The 22,658-nt window shown below is 35.2% G+C and overlaps 1 protein-coding gene across 16 annotated transcripts in view; it reads left to right on the top strand.

The window, feature by feature from the left end:
* Positions 1 to 22,658, top strand: part of ABI3BP (ABI family member 3 binding protein) — a 138,409-nt gene that overhangs the window by 83,725 nt on the left and 32,026 nt on the right. For 10 of the 16 annotated variants that reach the window (XM_088052319.1, XM_088052315.1, XM_088052324.1 and 7 more), the window contains 15 exons: positions 4,274 to 4,321; positions 4,808 to 4,882; positions 6,442 to 6,489; positions 7,044 to 7,118; positions 9,337 to 9,411; positions 10,260 to 10,334; positions 11,611 to 11,685; positions 12,338 to 12,412; positions 14,037 to 14,111; positions 14,742 to 14,816; positions 15,296 to 15,370; positions 16,968 to 17,042; positions 17,523 to 17,597; positions 18,747 to 18,812; positions 19,135 to 19,209. In XM_088052319.1, coding sequence (XP_087908445.1) covers positions 4,274 to 4,321; positions 4,808 to 4,882; positions 6,442 to 6,489; positions 7,044 to 7,118; positions 9,337 to 9,411; positions 10,260 to 10,334; positions 11,611 to 11,685; positions 12,338 to 12,412; positions 14,037 to 14,111; positions 14,742 to 14,816; positions 15,296 to 15,370; positions 16,968 to 17,042; positions 17,523 to 17,597; positions 18,747 to 18,812; positions 19,135 to 19,209 — 1,062 coding nt within the window. The remainder of the gene's footprint in view (positions 1 to 4,273; positions 4,322 to 4,807; positions 4,883 to 6,441; positions 6,490 to 7,043; positions 7,119 to 9,336; positions 9,412 to 10,259; positions 10,335 to 11,610; positions 11,686 to 12,337; positions 12,413 to 14,036; positions 14,112 to 14,741; positions 14,817 to 15,295; positions 15,371 to 16,967; positions 17,043 to 17,522; positions 17,598 to 18,746; positions 18,813 to 19,134; positions 19,210 to 22,658) is intronic. The other 6 variants (XM_088052317.1, XM_088052311.1, XM_088052312.1 and 3 more) reach the window with 5 other exon arrangements.

The raw sequence follows: 22,658 nt of genomic DNA, 5'->3' as shown, positions 1-22,658 counted from the left end.
AACTGGCATGTGTTTTCATGTGGCAAATGATGTTCCTGTTCAGAAAATCTTATTTGAGCTGTAAAATATGCAGTGCATGGGGTTAAGCTTTGGTTTGGGTAGGTGGCAAAATGGCCAAAGAGCAGGAGCCTCTCTGTGTACCAGCATCAACTGGAAGTTCAGCTTAAGCTAGAAACTTGTTTCATGATAATGGTTGTCACCTTTCCCTAACAGTGAATCAAAATAATGAACAATATATGCCAAATTCATATTTAATCAATGATTTGCTAACAGCTGCCTTTGGGTCAAGCAATTATTTTTGCCTCTCATTATTAACATGATTTTTGTGCTGTTTCTGGTAAAGTATTTGCCTTCTTTGGCAGCGGAGAAAAAAAGCTTCATTTAAAAAACCCCAAACATTTAAATGATTTTCATATTTTCCAACTAACAAACTGTGAATTCTAGTGAAAATTCAGAGTTTCATTCTCTTTCTTGGTATTTGGGTAACTGAATCTGTTGCCTGCATGAAAACAAATAAGGTTTTGTTGTCAATTTGATCACTCCCAGCCATTGTCCTCACTTTTACTATTGTTAGCATGAATACCTCTCTCTAAATATTCTCCATTTTTCATTCTCCATTCATAATGAATTTTCTGTTGTGCATCCAAATGCACTGCAACACTTTCTTTATAGAAAAGTTTTTAAATATCTCCAGGGATTGAGACTTCACAGCCTCTCTGGGCATTTACTTAAATGCATAAATTATTTCTTCTGAAGACATTTTAGAGTATTTTGCATTCTTAGAATAGTGTCAATAGTACCAAATATAAAAGCTGTCTAAGCTATAAAAAAAATGTCAGTAAAGAGAGAAAATTTAGAATTCTGAAATAATTCAATCTTTTAAATTTTATCACTGTCCACCCAGGTAAATCACCATAAACCTTCTTGTGGGGGAATAGAAACTTTTAAATTAAGAATGTCATTTTTTATCTAAACTGACAAAGTTTTGGAAGTGTTAGGTCTCATATTTTATTGTATTTTAAAATTTCAAGGTAATTTCCTTGAAATAATGTACTTGTGAGTCTTAAAATGCTTGTGAATTACAGCATGACAAATTGTTAATATGTCCAAAAATACAGTTTGAAGCCCATCATACAATATTTATCCATCACTTTTTCTTTCCTAACTAAAATCTGTAGGGAGGGACAGAGGCTAAGAGTCAAAATAGAGTAAACAAAGCAAACTTTGAAGGATAAGCACAAAGATTACTCAATGATTGTAGATGTATTTAGGAATGAAAATGGATTCTGTTTGAAAAGTCAAGCTAATATCAAATAATTCTACCAATTTTGACTTCAAAGTTCTTTCTATTTTTCAGGGTGTTTGGATTTTTTTCCCTTCAAACCCAATTAAATACTCTAGATAGAGATGGGAAGCTTGTTAACCTGATGATCTAATGTGCAGTAGCACTAGATAATCTGCTGGGATATTCAGCATTGCTTTCTGTGAATTTACAGTTATTTACACCTGAAGTCTTTCACATCTATCCTTTGTATCACTATGGGAGAAATCCGGGAAAATTAATAGAAAGATTTACCAAAGAAAATGGAGTTCTCTGGAACTGTTTCTTTCCAGAGGTGTACAGCCATAAAGAGATTAAAAAGATTCAGTAAAACAGGGAGGTGAAGCTTTAGAGAGCTCATCTCCCAGTGTTCCTGTAGGATAAATGTACTTTTTTATTTTCCAAAAGCAGAAAAAGTCATATATACAGGCTTATTTCAGTAAATTTATCATTTACTCAGTGTTTCCATTCAATGAGTTTTGAAGAGGTGGATTATATTTGGGAAGCAAGAGCAACTGAGCCATACCAGCAGTTGAAAAATAGGTACAGATGCACATGTATTTCTTTTAAGAAAATTCTCTTTATTCCAGCAGCAGCCATTCCAGTGTCAGTCACTACTAGGAGTCCCTACACATATGAATGTCCAAAGACTGCAGAGGGTAATGATTATGAGTCATCCTTAGTCATTCTTCTTTTCATTGCTCTGAAAATACGTGCAGTAGAAAACCCCATTTCCTGGAGGCTTCTTGCTTATTCATGTGTGGTCCAAACCCAGCAAAGGGAAGTACAGTCTTGGGGCTTTATTATTTCTCCATGTTTCTAACATGGAAATGTCTTCTAAAAAATAGAAAACTTCAAAGGTATCTGCTTAAAAGTTTCACTTACATTAGAAAAAGAAAGAATAAGAAATATTGCAATAATAAAGATTTTATGGAACATAGAAATAATCTAAAATACTGCATTATGTCAAATAATACATCTAAACTTGTGTTCAATTTTTAAGAAAAGTAATTTTATTTTTAATGAGGAGTGCAGTTTATATAAAGTAATACATGACCTTATTTTTAGTATGGGAGGACATAATAAGTGATGTGTTTAATAGATACATTTTTTTATGCATACTAAGAACAAAGGTCTCTCCTTTGCAGTGAGCCCTGAAATGTTATATCTAATTCAAAGGAGAATTTGAATCACTGTTTGCATTTACTGTGCCAGTTGTATTCTGAGAAGGCTTCAAGATGTTTTCAGCAGTCTATTTGCTCTTTAAAACCCGGATGAAGCTGACATATAAGATACTTCACAGGACAAGGACAGCTCTTAAATGATTTGATAAAATAGAATGAGTTTGGTTTGGTCAATTAGCAACAAATCACTTAAACTCATAGTTTTCAACTACAAGTTCTACGCAATGAAATACTCTCAAAACTCCTCTAATGACATTGATTTGTCAAGGTCAATGCTGCATTGCAGGTTAAGTCTCTTTTCTTTGGATTTTAACTAAACTATGAGAAGTTAATTTTGCTGCAGAGGAACATCCAGCTCTTTGGTTATCCATCAAATGGATAATCATTGCTTGTTTGGTTCATATCCAACGATACTTCATGCATTAAACACATAGTACAATTTTTTTTCTGTGATTATTCATTGATATGGACTGAGGGTCATTTCCTAGACTTCATTTCCTCATTACTGAATGTGAATGTGATTTACTTTCAGCTTAAATGCTGGTTTTCACAAAACAAACTTTTCCCAGTGTCCAAAATACATATTCCTCACATCTGAAGCCCAAAGGATCTGCTAAGATCAAAACACCTCAAGCTAAATCTGATAAGGTACTTATTTTTAAATTATGTACTTTGAAGCTTGCCATTAGTGCAGAAAGTAAAGAAAATAAAAACTTCAACTTTTTTTTCCTCTAGGTAGTTTTTATTTTCTTTACTTTCTGCATATGTAGTGAGAACATTTGAAAAATTACTGACTAGTTTGAGATTTCTATGGATTATCTGGCCACTGTCAGTAGAAGTTAATACTGGCTGTTTTGGGGATTTTTCTTCATTTGCAGCAATATTAATACTACAGAATATTGTACTGTGAATGTTAATAGACATCTAATAAATACTTTAGTATTAACCCCCTCAATTGCAATCAAAGTTTTATAGTGTTACTTACTGTGAAGCCCATTTTTAAAATGGGTAGATGCATAAGAGAGTTTGGGAGAGAAGTGAATGTGGATTATAGAACAGGTTCAATCTTTAGGTGTGGGTATCTGTGTGCTATACACTACTTTACTTGTTACTGCCTTGAGAGGCAAGAATTTATGCATTATTTTAATATATTTTCTTTTTTTGCCAAGAAATTTTCATAGATTCTGCAACCTCATATTTTTTTGACCCATTTGGTATAGTTTGTGGCCAGGAAAAGGGCATGATATAATGGTTTTGTGATCCAAATTGTAAGTGGATATGAGAAAAAACTAACTATAGGCTTTATCAAACTAAGTTTTTTCAGATAATAAATACAGCTCTACCAATGGCAGCCTTTTAGTCCTCTGCTTAACTGCTCACTTTAGAGGAAAATTTCAACTATTTTGTCATGGTCATCATGCTACTTTCTAGTACAGAGTTCAGTTTGGTGACTCCTGACAGTCTGTATATCAAGAGTCCCTTGCTGTCTCTGAGTTAAGCTCTGTGATCTCTTCTCTTGCTTGTTCTTGGATTTACTGGTTTATATCCACATTTTTTTGCTTCTATTGCCATCAAGTTTGTGCAATTACTTATTTCTTATTTCACCTATATTATTGAGAATTTTAATTGACCACAGTTTAAAAGTCAGCTTGAAGATCCACATTACTGTGGTGTTGTGTTGGTATCAACTTTTATACTTACAACTGGAGTAATTTTAAGTTTTTGGAGTGTGCTCCTTACTCACTTCGTCACACTGTTTCTGTTGCAGTCTTGGAACCTATTACACTTCGAATTGAACCACCAAGGTCACCCATAGGTAAAAGTATTCCTTGGCAAGCTGTTGTGTTTGCTTTATTTACATCACAGCAAGCACTACTGAAGTTAGTGAATCCTTATGCCTCAGGATTGTTTCATTTAACCTCATTTTTCTTCTAGGTAATTATCTTGCCTGGCATTCAAAACAGTTGGGTGTATTGCTCTCTTTGCAGTTGGAATATCTCCTTTATAAAAAAAGAAATTATGCTACCAGCCCTGAATCACCTTTCTCATAATTATGCTTGTTTGCATCTGCTCCAGATTTTATTTTAAAAACAAACAGAAACTGAGCTTCAAAAATTACTAAAATTCCACTTTCTTGCTTAAATTGTTGTAAACACATGGAGAGTATTACCTGACTTGCCTACTTCTTCTCAGTTGCAGGTGTACTGTGGTTCTGAGGTTTCTGTGCTTGTGTGTTCAGCTGGTATCAGATGCTAATTGCTGTGCAATTTTACCAACTTATTGCCCACATTTTCTCTTCCAGCTCCAAAGGAGACTCAACGTGTTCCTTCTAAACCCAAAGCTTCACCCAAACCTCACATCCCACAAGCCAAAGATGGTAAACTTCTTTGTGATTGTTTCTAGTACACTTTATTTTGGATTGAAATGTATTTATGAACAGCTATTTAGTTATCTGAGCCAGTTAAAACAGAATGGGGTTCTGTGATGTTCAGCGATTTAATTGTAGTTTTCATGAGTAGTGATATTTACTAAGTATTTTTCACTGAGCAAAACAATAAACCTCTGCTACTTCAGGACAACAGGATGAGAATAGTGGTGTTACACTCAGATTAACCTTGCTAACTAAAGCAAATAGCAAGCAGATAAAGTGTGTACTGAGGCTCCTTGGGGGTATACTTCTTTCCAACATCGCTTTGCATTTTTAGAATAAATCTGTTTCCGTTCTAAGCCACAATTAATTTCATGTCATTATTATTTTATGAAAGAGGTAGTAAATTTCCCATTTATACATGCACACTTAGTACTTGAGTATAAATATTGTCATTAATGATCCTTTAAATTGTATTTCAAAATACTTGATTTTTATGTCATTAAATGTGGGAGCAGTTGAATTCAATGGTAGGCAGAAAAAATTACGTACTGTCCTATGTTCTCCAGTTGGTAATATCAACAGAAAATTTCAAGAGTCTCAAATATCACCATATGTTATCCTTTGGTAAATGTGAAAAATCTAAGGATAAACACTTTATTAAGACCTTTAAAGTGTAGACATAGACCAATAATTTTGAAATCTTATGTTATCTATTAGATGTGATTTCCTCATGTAGCGAACAGTCATAATTCTTGTCGTCTCATAATTTTTTAACCATGGCATCTGATTATAAAACATTGTTTCCCAATTACACCTTAAAATGCAACTTCTCATACACTCAGTTTTTACCTTTGTGGCCATTTTTTAATGTTATGGTAGTCTGGCCTTCTCAGAAATGGTAGAAATAATTTACAGTTTTGTTACACAAAAGTTATGAGCTTGTATCAACATATGTTTAAAACAAACAAACAAAAACAAAAGCCCCAACAGTTTACTGTTTCTTCAAGAATCTGTAATATATAGAATATTTTCTACAGCATCATCCACTTATCTTGTAATTGTCTTAAAAGATCCAAAGACACTTATTTTTTTTAACTGTAATCCATACAGAAGAATTGACACATCAATTTCACATCCCTATGTCTCTAAACCACCCAGTTTTATTTTAGATCCATTCCAGTCTAGAGCTGGATTATATGACTTTATATGCATTATGCAACACAATATCTAATGTTCTTTAATAATGGTGCTCAGTACACAAACAAGTACTGTCAGATTCCACTTGTGTACATGGAGTGCATTTGAAACACATCACCAAGGGAAAAGATTGGGGTCCCTAAAAAGACATCTTCTGAATGACAGAATGATAATATTTGGATATTTCATTGAAGTCTATGGGAGAAAAAAGCTCACACTATGTTGAAAATGATACTGCTTTCACAGATGCTTCTTTTAATCCAGTTTTTTTTGTATGAGGCAGTATACAAATTATATGATTCAGAAAGTAGCTCTAATTGTAAATTTTCAACTTTCAAAACATCTTTTCTCTTTTGTTTCTGATACAGTCCTGGAATCTATAACACTTAGAACTGATCAACTAAAACCAACAATAGGTAACAGCTTTACCTACAGTGTCAATCACTTGGGAACCGTCACATTTAGCTTTTTTCACATCTTTTTTCACATTTTTTCACAGTGCATCACAAGCACTTCTTATTTGCACTCCACTACCATAATTTTTTTACTATTAAAGTTCATCCTGTAAGGGGGGGTTTGGTGATTTTTCACTAACAATTCATGATCATCTTTTCCTGTTTTTTTCTCACACAACTGTGTTCTGCAAAGTGGATGGAAGCACCACAACCTACCTTTGCCTGCTTGTCTCTATACTCCCTTTCTATCATGTGCTGCTTCACCTTTTATACTGTCCAACCATACTGGCCTTGTTTTATATTGTCCTGTTACATAGGTTTTCCATCAATACTGGGGTTTGTTATGTACCAAGCATTCATACTTCTTCATCACTCAAGTTTTTGTGATTCTGAAGGGTCCCAAAGGCATGTGTTCTTCTTAAATGTAATGCTTTCAGTTAGTATCAGTTCTCAAAAAATTCTAATAGTTGCTGTAGTTGCTGCTTTTTTTATTTTTTTTTTTTTTTAAATTCCAGTTCCTAGGGAGCCACAGCGTGTTCCTTCCAAACCTAGAACATCACCAAGCCCAGAGGTGCCACGAATGAAACCTGGTAAGTTCATTGTTTCTTTACCTTTTCATGCTGACACATGTGTCTCATGGATTCTACTGTGATCACTGCAGCTTCAGATTTACATGTATTTCTTGGGAATATATTTTTGAACATTCCTTGAGGGGCAAAATTCGCTGACATGAAAAATTTATAAGCAGCCTGGTTAGTTGAAAATATATTCAATTCTTTATTACATTGTAATTCACTGCAGCAACAGATGCTTTCTGTACAATTCTCAGTGAAAATAAGTCTTTTCTGTGTGAACTTGCTTGTGTTCTGGGAAAGTGAAGGTGTAAACAAGGGGTGTCGTTGCAAAGAGGAAGGATTCTGCTCTGTATTCCTCAAATTGTGTGCTTGCTTCTGTTTTTTCAGGCACAGTCTTTCTTTCATACTTGTTGGTTCACTTTGCCAGAGCCCTTGTGATGTTCAGAGATTCAAATATGTGTAATACTTCCTATAATTGTGTCTACATGGGTTGTTATACCCATGTACAACCTTAGGAGAATTAAGGGGGGAGAAAGTAAATTATGCAACTCACACTTGCATGACGTGAGGTACCGTAGTGTGTTGACCTGGCCAGAAGCTAAGCACACACTGACCTCTCACTCATTCTACCCCACAGTGTTCTGGGGGAGACAATCAGAAGAGCAGAAGAAAGGAAAAAAAAAATAGGGAAAAAAAATCATAGTTCAAGATAAAGACAGTTTAATAAGGAAGGATAGAAAGAGGAGGGAAAAAAGCAAGTGGTACAAAGCAACCGCACACCACATCCCACAGGCAAACCAATGCCAGTCTAGGAGCAGAGGAGGCTTTGGAAAGTTTTGTTGCCAAGTATGACTTTATGTGAGGTAGAGTATCCCTTTAGCCAGGGTGGTTCTGCTGTCCTGGCTGTGACCTCTCTGAGCATCCTGCCCAGCCCTCTTGCCTGGGGCAGAGTGAAAAACAAAGAACTCTTGGATGTTCTAACAATCCATCTTCAGAAATAACTAAAACATTGGTATTTTATCAACACATCCTTGCTCATGAATCCAAAACAGACTACCACAGGGGCTGCCATGAAGAAAATAACCTCCATCCCAGTCAGACCTAGTATGGGTATCCAAGGTATATAAAGTATTAGATGGTGTTGGTGAAGAGGTGGGCAGAGAGACAACAACTCAGGTTCCTTTTCTCCCCAGTAAATCTGCACCTATTGCCTGAAACAAAACCTTTAAATAAGTCAGGAAAGTGTACAAAGCTGAAGGTAAAAAAAACAAACAAAAAAAACCCAAAAAAACCCACCCACAGTCTTTTTGTGGCTTTTACAAAAGCTTTGGATTTATATTTGGGATCTGTTCTGTATTAGAGATGTTACCTTGAATTGGAGGAAATTCTGAGGAACATAATACTTCTATGTTGAGTTTCAGGGAGGGGTGACTATCTGTCATCAGCCCTAGCAGGGATGGTATGGTTATTGTGGAGATTGTGATTGTAAAATTTTGATTGTTCTTGGTAATAGTCTGGTTTTGTTGTTTATTACGTTAATGCAGTTCTGGAAACAATTAGGTTTAGAACTGAGAAATCAAAGGCAACAATAGGTAATGATGGTGTCTTGTTTGAATGGTCACATTATCTTTCTTCTTCAGCACAAATCATTAAAAGCAGACCTGAATAAATTTGTCATCTTTCTCTGCAAGCTCCTTAATAATTTAACAGTTGAGGTTCTCAGTCTCTTATTTTCTATGAAATAATCAAAGAGAATCCTTGTTCCTTTCAAGTTGTTATGCACATAAGATAGGAAAATTTCCTTCAAGCTTTAATGGTAAGAAGCAGAGGGCAGATCAGAACAAAATCCCAATTACATGTTCTCAGTCTTCCTGAGATGTGGAGGTAGCACCACTGCAGGTGGTCAAGAGGTTTGAGTGGGCAGACCTCCCTCCTGAAAGCTTTCTTTCTCTGCTTCCATTCCCCTCCAGTTTTATGAAATGAAATTCAGTCCTTCATAAAGGACTGAATAATAATTCTGTTCCACTCAAACCTCAATTTCACTGTCAGAACACAATCACTTCATTGATCCTGGATCATATGCCTTGAGGCAGATCCATTTGACAAAGGCATTTTTGTCACTTGAATTTGATATTATGAATCATTCCAGGACAACATCCATTACAGAGCAGTGTATTTGTATTTCAAGCTACTTATTAATTTAATAATGTTTAACACAATTTCTTTATTTCAGCCTCTAAAGATATATATCACAGGCCTTCCAAACCTAAAACATCACCCAGTCCACGTGTTCCTCCAACTAGAGCAAGTAAGTTTATCAATATTTTCCCCTTCAGTGCATGAAGATTTTATCACTTTGAACATTTTCAGAATTCATGATTTCTCTGAAGATATAGAGATACTTATTGAATAGGCTGTGCTTCACTGCCATAATCAAATTTTGCTATACAGCTGTCATGGAACAAGATAATCAGCTGGATATTTATACATACAGCCACATGATGGAGATGTGTGGGTTAACATTCATCTTGAGCCCCTGCACAAAGGAAAATCTGCATCTTGATTTCCTTAGAGTGTGACTGAAATATTTGTAATTTTGAGTTGCTTCTTTAAAAGTCTAAAATTACAATACCTTCCTGTTCCCAAAACTTTGGAAATAGCTTTGTCCACTTGAAAATTAGTGGTAAATTTCCACATTTGCTCTGCTTTGACTGCTTTGCTGAGGTTTTTTTGTTTGTTTTTTTTTAAATACAGAGTTGATTTAAATGCAGCAGGTTTTTTGAATGTGAAACCCTTAATAAGCACTATTAGGAAGTGTTAGAGCTACAGCAGTTTACTCTGCAGAAAGCTCTGTTTGTTATTGCTGTTAGGATTGGAGAGTTCATCTGACACCACACTGTAAAAGTCATTTTGCCTTTAGTCTCTGCACTGGCATTGTATTGATTGCACTAACAGGAGATCTGTTTGGGATTATTTTCCAATGACAGAAATAATCCATTAAAAAATTTCTTAGCAGAAAATAAATTTTCTGATTCATCAGAAAAATCGAAAGACATATGTTGAATCATCACCCACAACAACGTCTTCAAAAATTTGCACATCTTCACAGGTCAATCATGCTCAGTAACAAATTCAAAACTTTGCTCATTTCCACAGGTCCAAAAGAAAGTCGACGAGTCCCTTCCAGGCCCAGGGCATCGCCAAGTCCGGATGTACCACACACAAAACCTGGTATATACATTGCTGTTTGGTTGTGTTTGAATATCCAGGGGTTCATTTGGGTTGTCCTTCCTCAGTGATTAATTATTAATTAATTTTGTTTTTTAATATCCCTTCATATTACACACACATTCTCTGATGATCATTAATAGGCGTTTAAAGGAAAACAGAGCTGATTTCTCTTTTTAATGTCTGAGTTTTAGTAGTTGCCTCTGATTTTCAGTGACACAACTTCTATCGCTGATGAATAATCTGTACAGGAGGGTAGACAACATAAAAACATCATGAGAAGTTGGACGAAATTGCATCTCTTTTGTGCCTGTAAAAAGGTGCTTATAGAAAAACTCATTTGAGGGCCTTCATGTAGGACTCTAAATATCTGTAAGTGAAACTGCTCATAGGTTTGTGTGACCTGGTAATGGAATTTCACCCTTGAAAATAAACCTTATAGGGATTTACATACTAATGAATTGCCAAACCTCTGTGACTTCTAACAGTTCTGAGAGTATCCACTGAACATATTATTTTGAGTGAGTGTATATTCAATAATTTTACAAAGCAATAATATCTTTTAAAGGGGGGAAAAAAAAGAATATGTTACAAATTGAAAACAAACCAGTCATGTAAAAGGGAGTGTTTTTACCACTAACTTATATTCACCACTAACTCTGTATATCTTACTGTTTTTATGAAGTTTTGGCAGTTAGTGCATTAACAGTTGAACAACAAAAGACAGCAGCACAAAAATGAGTTACCTTGAGCTAGTCACTATTATTTTTTCAAAACTCCTTGGGCCAATGCTTACATATCATTTGCTTGTTCTTCACATAATTGGTTTGTGGTTTTGATTTGTTATCTTTTCTATTAATTGAACTACATTCTACTCTGTTGCAGGTGTTGAAAGATTCCTAGCTGGTTTGTTGTCTTCACAGAAAATTTCTTTCCCTGTCACACACATTGTAATCCCTTTGACACTTGTAGGAGACCAGCACACCATGGGTATTGCAGTTATGGGTTCTGAAACACAAACAGAAACCGTGTAGTTTTTAGCCTGTGTTCCTTCAGGTTTTGTTGCTTGACTCCAGATTTTGCTTACCTGATTAATTTTCCACCTGTGTTTTCACTGAGGATTTTGTTTTGCCTTGAATTCCTGTATGTATCTGACACTCAGTTTTTCAGGCTGTCATGCAGGGATTGTTTTTCTTTGCAAGCATGAGACATGCAGTGCCTGTTCAACAAACCTAATTTTGTCAAAGTATAAATCCTTAAAACAGATCTTTTCTTACAGCTCGTAAAGAACCACAGCATATTCCTTTTAAACCTAGAGCAACTCCCATCCCGGATGCTCCATACAGGAAGCCTGGTAAATTATCTGGTCTTTTGTGAAGTTGTAGTGGATAGTTCAACAATTGTTTTTGGGGTGGCAGTGGGGGGGAATAGCCATTAGTGCATCTGCTGTTGCCTGGTTATTGTTCTTGGTTAAGAAACCTCTGCAGGGATGCAACTGAATCTGATGGAAACTTCAGAGTTCAAGAGATTTTGTATCTTATGCAGATATTAACAGAAGAAATAGTATTGACCTATATGTTTTGATCAAGGATAAAAAGTTATTTGCAGCTTGTATCTGAGCAACACACTTCAATAGTTTGCACCATGTTTTTGAAGCTCTTGTGAAAGCAACCTCCTAACGCTGTTGCATTGCTTTTCCTTTATACACACATTTTCACCCAGATTAGAGTGGGGATTTACTTCAATTACATTTTTAGGTGACTCTCCGTCATAAATCCAACTGACCTATGTAATATAATAAGTGATTTCAATGAAGGCTTGTTACTGTTGTTTCCTACCATAAATTTCTGAGGGCGAATGCCCATTGCTGTTTTAAAACATCCCTTCCCTGTACAGTATACACACACATACACAGCACAGTATAGTACTGAAAGGTTTTTTAAGAAAAGGAGGAAAGGGAAATTCCTTTCATTATGCAGTTAATTTATTGACATTTTTTCCAACAGAGATTCTTCCAACCTTTGATGAACGAGATGCTACTATGATTCCTCATATTCCTGACAGAAAAAAGGCACCATTTGGTAACTGTTATTTCATAAATAATTATTCTGTTTTCCACTTTTTTTTAGAGAATGTCATCTTAGGGAGAGCTCATTATATTTTATTACAAGCTAATAATGAAATTTTGTTCTACTTGTAGATACTTGTTCTTTGGTCTTGATAAGGGTTATAATGGATGAGCTCATTCACGTTCAAAGGTTCTTTTCCTCATCTTCTAGTCTTTCCAGTCAGGATGATGCAATTCCTCCAGATGTTATCTATTTTCCAGTAAAAGAGGACTTTATTTAAAGAGCAGATAGTGATTCTTCAAAGAATCACAGAATTCTCTAAGTTGGAAGGGACCCACATGGATCATTGAGTCCAACTCCGAAGTAAACTGGCCCATCACAACCCTTGGATTAGCACCATGCTCTAACTAACTGAGTTCATCCTCTATTCTTCATGTGAATTGTGGATAATTTCATTCTAAAATACTCTTCTTCTTCACTACTCAAGGTTTAATTTTACAGAAAAAAATTCTGATGTGTCAACAGCATAAAGTCTCCAGACCAGTTATGTGACTGTCTAAATCCAACTCTACTTCTTAAAGCCATCCTCTCTGCTTACTTCTAGTTATCTATGTTGGGAAAACTTGCTAAAATGTAAGAAACCTTAGCTGAGTGTTCCTCCTTCTTAACTTAATTGTCAGATGTTGACCAAGTAAGGGTCACTGAATCCAAGCAGTATCCAGGAACAGGAGCATTGCTTGACGAATCTTTGTTCAGTTTTCTGTCCCCAGTTTCCGAGACAGACATTGACTATGATTTTCTGAGAATGAAATGGTGTATATTTTCTGAGAATGAAATATTAACAGGCATTTTATAATCTTCAAACTATGTCTTTTTTTTTGTTTTGAGGAAGAGGAAATTAAAACTGCTTTTAAACATGTCTCTATTTCAATATATATTTCCTGTGTGCAATGATACTTAGGTTAATATTCATCTGTTCATCTAGTTTTATGAAGTATGTGCTCTATTGTAAACACCTGAGCTACCTGAGTAACATTGACATGCAGAAAATGGCTCTTCAGAGCAAGGGGGATGAACACTGCACAGGCTAAGGCAGGTCATTTTGGACCTCTCACATTGGTGTAGACCACAGACTCAGAAGTGCTAAGGATAACTTTTCCAGTAAATGATTCCTACTTTTACTTACAGGATTAATTTTTTTTTATCTGAATAGTATGAAGATAACAATATTAAGCCGTTCCCACATAAGAACAAAAGAATTTAATTTAGAAATCAAGTTTGACATAAATGTTCTACTGAAAAAGAAATCCTCTCCCCAGATACTCATGTGTGGCAGAGGAAGAAGACACAGCTTATCACTGTCTATTTTTCTCTTATTACAGTATAATGATGTTAATGATTATATTCTAGACTGCTTGATGCAAAGCTACAAATTAATATCTATTTCTTTAGAAGTCTTCTTGTGTAAGTGGCCATTTAACTTGTTTTGCCTTCTTTGCAGGAATTTCAACTTTCAACTTTGTTCTTACATAATTTGCCTTATTCCAGATCAGATCATACTTATGTTCCTTGTGTGTTGTGAAAAGCAGTGCATTTTTTCAATTATTGTTCTGGGTGCTGTTTGTTTTTATTCCAGCTCCAACTGAAAAACCATTCATTCACACCAAACGAAAAACAACTGAAAGACCAAGAGTGCCATACACTAAACCTGGTAATGGAGTCATTCTTTCAATTTTGTGTTTAATCATTCTTTCCCCAAGTTTCAGGTTTTGTGCTTCTTAATGGGACTATTTGTAGCCAGTTTTGTGGTGAAACAAATGGATTACATTTCAGATAATCAATCCAAAATAAGCCAAAACTACACTACAAATAATAGTAATACATAATATATGTAATGGTTTTCCTCTGTCTATTACACATAGCAAATGGTGACTTAAATGTAGTAATGTGGGTATTGACAAATTTCAGTGGCTAGGTGGACTAAGTTCTCTGTGATTACTTCTGGTAATCTTGGGTGCTCCTCTGTGAGCACTTTTTTTTTAATCTTCTCTTGAAATGCAACAGAACTCCTTTACAATGTGCTTGTGCAGTTAGCAACAGACATTGTCTGCTGTACTGAAATGAAAGTAACTTTAAAAATAGTTATGGAGGGCTGTGTGGCTTCCCATTTCTTGGTATAAATGTATACCAGAAGTTAATAGATAATCATATCGGTTGGTAGTTGATTTTCAAGATATTCTGCTGCTCCTTAGTTTGGGACATTTTGCAGGTTTTATCAAATGCTGCTTTGTTTAGATTACAGATAAATATTCTAAGATTTTTCACATTTTCTCCTTAACAGCAATATATCCGACAACTCCACAACCAATTATTACAAAATCTTCTACTACCACTGGTCATTCAAGGGCAACAATGGGTAAATAAGTTTCCTTCACTTTAAGATGCAGGTATTTCTAATTTTTCAGTGGAGAAATTTCTAGAGAACATGCTCCAATGTGGTATTTATGTAACACCATTCCAGTATATTTCATTCTGCTGCCAGATGCGTGTATCTTAGCACAGAGGATTCTCGTTTCTATTTTTTCAACTAAAGCAAAAATAGCCTACAGCTTACGTCTGGTCAGAAGTCTGTATTTGACAGATCTCCAACCAAAATCAGTGGCCTAGTTTTTCTTTTAGAGCAACAATTTTAGCCAGTAACTCAACTGATCCTACAGCACACTGGTGGGACTTTTCTGTGTTTTGGCTAGTCATTTTGTTTCAGGTTCCAGAAAGCCATGGAATTGTTATTGTCTTTTTTTCAGGCATTTGAGGCATGCATTTTCTGTGGGTTAATATGGTATTGGATCATGACTCCTGAAGAATACAATAATAATCTTTTTCCTTTTCTTTCAGCTCCAAAAGAAACACTGCTCATTCCTTCCAAATCCAAAACATCTGTTGGGCCAGAAGTACCACAAACTAAACCTGGTAATTTACAATTTGTAACTTTAGAAGTGTTACTGTGGCACTGCCTCAGTTATATTTCTGTTGTCACTGAGTTTTGTGGTCACGAGGCATGCATAATAAGTAGACAGGAATTTTTATCATTGTTCAGCTGAGAATTTGTTCATAAATTATACCAAAGTGAATGCCCAAGAATTGGATCAACTTCCATGGAAAGCAGTTGGATGGGTTTAGTAGCCATCTAAAAATGTGAGAAATTCAGTTAATTTTAATAAAAATATATTTGTGCTTACATTCAAGAAGTTCTCTTCTTTGCGGAAATTTTATTATTCTAAATACATTTATTCAATTTCTCAAGTACTTTTGAAAATCGAGCTACAGAGTCTCAGTCTAAGATATTTACATGTTAAGAGTAGAAGTGCCTCCAATACTAGTGATTTTTGCAGTAACCATGGTAGATTCAGGGATGCACAATTATAGTGAAGGGTGGTGATATCTCAGCTTTACCATGGGGTGTTCTATTTCAATAAAAATTTCTAAGGAGGAAAGTAACAGGAGGAAAGAATATAGTCAGGTGAGGAGAGACTACGTATCTATGAGAGCAGCTCCTGGTCTTTCCTCCTCTCTGATCTAACCTCTGAACTGATAAAATTTTAGTCTTAGACAAATAGCTTAAAGAATGGTTCAGTAATTTCCACCCCCCCTTCCTTGTCCATTTTATATGGCCAAAAAGGTTTCAAGCAGAGACCCTATTCATTCAAGAACTATATTCTATATATATATACCACATGTACATATGTATTACTGTGAACATCAAACTGAACAGTCCAGGAAAAATATTTCTTTTCTAAATACCTTATTTTGAAAGGTTGTTCAATAGCCAAGTGAGATTCTAAGTCTCATCTGAATAAGAGCTGTTTCCAATCATGTCATCAGTTAACAAGCGTCATCTTTTGGTACCGCTACAAATTTAGTTTTAAGGAAACAATTTTAGAGAACAGAATTTAGGGGCTTATTTTTTGCCTTTTAAAGTTTAAATCATTATAATGGTGTATATGCGAAACAAGCTACTGGTAGAAAAAACTGTAAACAAATGTTAACCATTAAATATAAATGGCACATTTTAGCCACTGCTCCTTATGTGAATAAGTAGGATATTTTCCAGCTTCAATATTTTATTTCTGAAAGACGAAGAGCTATGTAGTGTGTGCCCCTGCCTGCCAGTGTGTCCTTTTCATCCAGTAACTTAGAGATCTTTCAATTAATTCATTCAAATTTGAGTGAGGTCTGAAAAATAAATACATTACTAAAAACTTCTATTTTTTTTTTCCTTTTGGAAAAGTGTGAGTTAATACAAGTATGAGAAAGACCAAAGACTGTCAGAACTCCAGGTTTAGGGCAAGTGTTCTGAAGTTGTTGGGGGCTCAGCAGAATAGTTGCACTGTCTGGTTGTCAGCATGAATATACATCCAGACTAATCACAACATGTCTGTCTCGTGTCTGTTAAAATTGTCCTAGCAGATGTGCAGATAGGTTTTTAGGAAACAATTGAGACAGATCCTTCATGAAATCCAAGTTCTTTAATTTCCCTTCTCACAGAACAATGGTTTATTTTTTATAGCTCCAAGGGCAACACACCTGGGATCAATTAACCTTGTAACAGTTCATGTTGTTGATGGGTCCAAAATAACTTTGGGTAATGAGAATGTTACATCAGTTTATTTTTCATCAATCTTTACTTTCTCTGCTTTTGCTATATGGCTAAACCTACACTTTAATCAACAGAAATACCTTGATATATCTTTGTCATGTTAATTTGTTAGATACAGTGCAGTGCATGTACAAAATATTGCTGGTTTTAATTTTCCAGCCATTTTTCTTCTTAATGTGATTCTTTATAGAAATAAGTACTACATGTACGAGGCTGGGGAGACACATAAAAAGGCATTGCCTTATCATCTTTTCTGATTTTGTCTGACTTACTAATTATATAAACCTTCCCAGACTCAAAAAGTCTTTTACATGTATAAAAGCATGATTTTTCAGCCAGATTTCTAGCACTGACTCTTGTGTTTATGATCTGCACAGACAGTTTTAATTTCCTTTCCACCTGTGATGTCTTATGTTTAAAAGGAAATAATTTGCATTCAATAAGCAGTAATATGTCCATTTTCAGTTCCCAATGAAACATACCACATTTCACCCAGGCCCAAAATTGGTCAAGCAACTGAAATTCCTTGGTTCCATACAGGTAATTTTTCAAGATTTTCTTAAGTGGTTTTATTGAGAGTCTGTAGATCTTAAGTAAAATCAGTATTGTTTAATGGTCTGTTCATTATTACCTTTAAAACCATTTCAAATATGTAATATGAAATTTTTTTCCCCTTTTCAAATATTTTTGTTTATTGCTCTGCAAATGGGATTTGCTCAGTATTGCCTCAAATATCAAAGATTATATGAAGTTTTTAAACAGTATTAGAGCTGTGTGTTGGCTACTCATATATATATATATATATATATATATATATATATAGTGTTGCAAACATCGATGTAACTGAGTTCCAACCTTTTCCTTACAAAATCTAAATCTGTAAAACTTCCCCAATCTAAATGTCAAAAATGACTAATGTGTTCTGTCCTGCATAAGTATTTTCTCTGAGGCTTCAGAGAGGCTGGATTAAGTGTTATGGGTTGAACGTTTATTTGTCTTGAATATCAAATAGCCAGCTCTACTTAACTGATTTACAGATGTTGCTAATTGGGTATAAGATAATAGTGACTACTTCTTATGCTTTCAGCTTCCAGTGTGATTTTCACAGATCACATAACATCTACACTATCAAAATTACTTTGCAAGTGAAAGGCAACAATAAAAAAAATTTGAGGGCTTCTGATTTCAACCTTGCTGATGACACTGTGCTTCAGCTGCCCCACACAGTGTCTGCATTGAATGCTTCCCGTTGTTTCCTCAGCAATATTTTAATGTTTCATAATTTTATCTAAGTCTTTGGTTTGGGGGGAGGGGTTCAGTTCGGTGTTTTATTTTGAGGTTTTTTGTTTGTTTGTTTTTTACAGAACCTAACTAAATGTCTTAAGGCCATGGATACCTTGCAGAGCTAACTCTGTATCCATATACAGTTGGGTAACTGGCTGTAAATATTTTACATCTTTTTCCTAAACCTACATATGAATGTATCTGGTCAGACTGCATGATGGAGTCATCTGGCAGCTAAAGAAACTAGCATTTTCCACATGCATTTTGAATTAGAACTCATAGAACTCTCATATGTCCATTTTGTTGTATCACATTGGTGCATGGTGCTTTTTGTCTGGCAAATTGCACTGCACTGTCCCATGTTCTTTTACTCACAGCATTGAAACAGGACCTTATTTCTTTTAGCACCTCATAAAACTCGTCTCACTTCTGCAAGACCAAAGCCATCGGATAAATCACAGACCAGACCTGGTAATAATTGTTTATTCAGTCTGGGATGGGAAGGGGATTATATAGTTAATTAATTTCATCTATTCTTAGTGGAATTTTAAGTATTGTTGGGAGGAACAAAAAAGGAGTATGTTTCGATGAATTAATTAGTCTAGTGGTAAAGCCTTTCCAAATCAGAAAAAAATAGAAAGGAAACCAAAAGTGTGTGTGCTCTCACAGCAGGTGTTACTTCTTCTCTAGTACGGAATTCTTGGCATCACATTGAAATCTGCTGGGTATTCTTCTCATGGAACTTCTTCCTTTTTTCTTCTTTTTTCTTTTTTCTTTTGAAACTCTCTCACAGCTTTTACTAAAACCACACTAGCACCAGCCAGAACAAAAGCACCTGGACTGCCAAAGTGGATTGTGCCAACAACAGGTAGAGTTCTAGGTTTGGGGTGGATTTTTTTAATTTATCAATAAAATACTGAAATGTAACTTCCCCAAGTCATCTTGAGCCCTGCAAAATATCTCATTGTGTTTTAATATGAAATTTAATTCCTCAGAGTGCCAAGTGTAACTGCTTCTACTGATCTTGTTACATAATTCCTGAGGGTGGTTATAAAATTTTATTAGTACTCAGTCTGTGGAAATTTACAGATTGATTTTTGTGTGGCTACTGTTTACTAATTATTTCTAGATGTTAGATCCACAATAATTACTGGAAAATGCTTCCTTGAAAGGGGTCACCCATTTGTTTGAGTCCATGTCAGGAGTAGGGAAGCCCTAAAGCCAACTGTCTTGCTAGTTACTCTCTATGGATGTGGTGTTTTCACATCAGACCTCCTCACATTCAGACCATGCAGTATTTGGACTCTGCAGTATTCAGACTTGGATACTTCAGCACCAAAAATTTCCACGGTGGTGGATGGCAGACAACAGCGAGGACTTACATTTACATATCCTTAAACAAGCAGATAACAAATGTCCCTAACCACAAAGATTTATTAAAAATACAGGTCTGTTTTGGGGAAAAATAATTTATCCTTTTTCAGTTGTACTTGATTTTTCCATCCAATCAACATACTTTCAATGCTAATTAATAATGAAGCCATATTTTTTAATTTCATAGAGCATTAATTTATTACATCAATACAAGTAGCATTGGGGATTTTTTTTTTTATATACAGGCATTGGTTAATTAAATATATGATTTTGGGATTCTTCATCAACAATTCAAGTTCAAAATAATAAATAATGTACATATTCAAGGCAAACTTTTGGCTGACCACCAACTAAAAGTGCTACTGTCCCATATTATTGCTGCCTCCTGTTACTATTACTCCTGTTATTTCTATGCTAGCTAGATTAGGATAGCCTGAGTGATATTCCATCTATTGTAAACATTTTTGACTATGTAATGTTTCTTCCTGGTATATTTGTCAATTCAATGCCTGTTGCTGATCATAGAATATCTTCAGGTATGATCCTGAAGATCATAGAATATCTTCAGGTACTCATTTTATACATTTTCAGAAGCCCACCATGTTGTTAGAAATAGTAAAAACTTGGAAGAGATGGTTGTATATCACCCTGAAACTGGAGCCTTCTGATTGTTTAGAACATTGTTTATTTTCTTCATTACTTTCCTTTTTGATTGTTTAAAATATTATTCATTTTCTCTGTTCATTTTTCTTTTCCTTTTTTCTTTTTTTAAAGAAGAAAGGGTGAGATGTCACCCTGAAAACTAAGCCTTCTGATCTTGTTTTCATAGTTTTAGTTACTTTCCCAGGAAAGTAACTGTGACTATGAAAACAAGATCAGAAGGTTTAGTTTTCAGGGAAACAGTTGTATATTTAAATTTAATTAAATTTAACCTGTTTAGAATATGACATATATTTCTGTTTTACATATGGAATGAATGCCTTCATTAGAGATAGATGTTCTTTAACCTTTCATAGTCCTTCTGGTAAATTAAAAGAGGCCAAATTCCAGGACACCAGAGCCAGTTAAAGCCTTAAATGCCCGATTTCAGTAGTTGTGGGTCAAAGGGTTTTGCTCTTCACTTGTGCTGGAAGTCACCTTGCAAATGAGCTTTCTAATATCTGATTACTGGAACAGGAGAATGAACACAGATCTCCAGGAGTGATCAGCTGTTGAAATGATGCACTAACACACATGTTATGTTACACAGTACATTGAGCTTTTCTCTTCTCCCCTGTAGTTGTAATGGCTCCTCAGAGGCATTGGTAGGTTATAAAAATCACCAGCAAAAATGAATACATGCTAGTAACCCAGTAGTATAATCATAATAGTAGTAAACTGTGACATGGAATTATTTGTGCTTAATGCTAGTTTGAGTTGCTAAAGTATTGTTTTAAGCAATCATATTGCAAGTGGTCCACTTGCTGTGCCCACCATTTGTTATTATTTCCATGTTTTTATAGCAGTGCCTGTTGCCAGGAAGAACTAGAGCTTGATTGCAGTAGATGGTGTCAAAAGTCACCACAAAACTACTATTTACTGTGCATACTCTGTGTACTCACTGGTAAATAAGTACCTTCTTTTAGAATTATTCTGAAAACTGATAATTCCAGTAGTGGTTTCCATTGCCAAGTTACATAACTCTATTTTTTCTCTAAGTTAAAGAATCACCCTGTAGATGTCTCTTAGCTAAATTTTGTGTCCTGGCAAGTGAGCCCTTTAGGTCAAACTTGATATCCAAAGTATCAAAGAAGATCTGGCCTTTGTTATCTCCTGCCCACTTCTTTGTACCTCCAACCCCACTGCCACAACAACTCATTGACACCTTTCTGTGAGTCTGCAACTTTCTTCTGAGAAGTGTAAGAGAAATCACCAGTGAATTTCATATATTTATGACATCTTGAGAGGGGACTGCAGCTTGTCACAACTTTTCAGTCTGTACTTCTCTTGACAATCAGTAAGTGAAATCCCAAGTCTTCCATAAGGCAAGTGCGTCACCTCATTGCACCAATGTCTGAGACACAAGGCTGACTGTGCCCACAAAAATAAATCTGCACAAAAAGGAATTAACTAATTAAAGAAATCTTCTGTATCTCTCCAAGGTAATGTGCAATTAATTATCTATTGCAAAAGAATTCCCAAGTCTTCAAAAGGGTCTTGGGAAACTCTGTAACTTGGAACCCCAAATCTTACCAGATTTTTGCAAAGAAAAAAAAGTTCCTGTTTCAGTATTTTCTTTGGTTGGCTTATCAAAATCCTGAACTTTTGATCTAAGATGATCAGAATTTTTAACTGGGCTGTCAGGAATATGCTATATGTGTAACAATATGTTTTCAGACTTACCTTTAGACATTACATCACTTATTCTTGGATATTCCCTTATTTGGACACCAGTTTGGATCTTTTAATTCCTTGCTGGACTGGCACTGCTGTTGAATGTACTCCATTTCTTCTTCCTGACTGGGTTCCTTAGCCTCAGTGCAAAGATGTTTCGCTCCCATGCACAGAGGGCTTGGCAGCTGCAGGGCCCAGATGATAAGCAGTGGAATTTGTTTTTTCCAGCACCAGCACATGGGGTTGTGGCTGGTTTCCTGGCAGGCTTTCCAGTCACCTGGCCAGTTTTGCAGTGCCAGGTGGCAAACTTGACTGTGGAAAAGAGGCAGGGATTGCTTCCTCATGAGTAGCATTCCTTTTACTTTTTTGCCATGTTTTAGTAATTTTCTCTAGAATATCATTTTATTCAGATGGTTTTTCATGTTTGTGTATGTAACTTAACTTACTGGGTTGGTTTTTAATTTAATCCTAACCATATAACTTTAATTTAATTTATAAAAATTTATATTTTTATTTTTATATAAATTTATATTTCATTTAATCCTGACTGTATAAATACTGCTCCTGATC

This window comes from Pseudopodoces humilis, chromosome 2 (genome assembly GCF_049639895.1).
Source record: "Pseudopodoces humilis isolate 2021_Gansu_Grassland_sample_001 chromosome 2, ASM4963989v1, whole genome shotgun sequence".
NCBI classification, from domain to species: domain Eukaryota; kingdom Metazoa; phylum Chordata; class Aves; order Passeriformes; family Paridae; genus Pseudopodoces; species Pseudopodoces humilis.
Note: the sequence above shows the minus strand (reverse complement) of the source record. Positions and strands in the feature narration are given on the sequence as shown.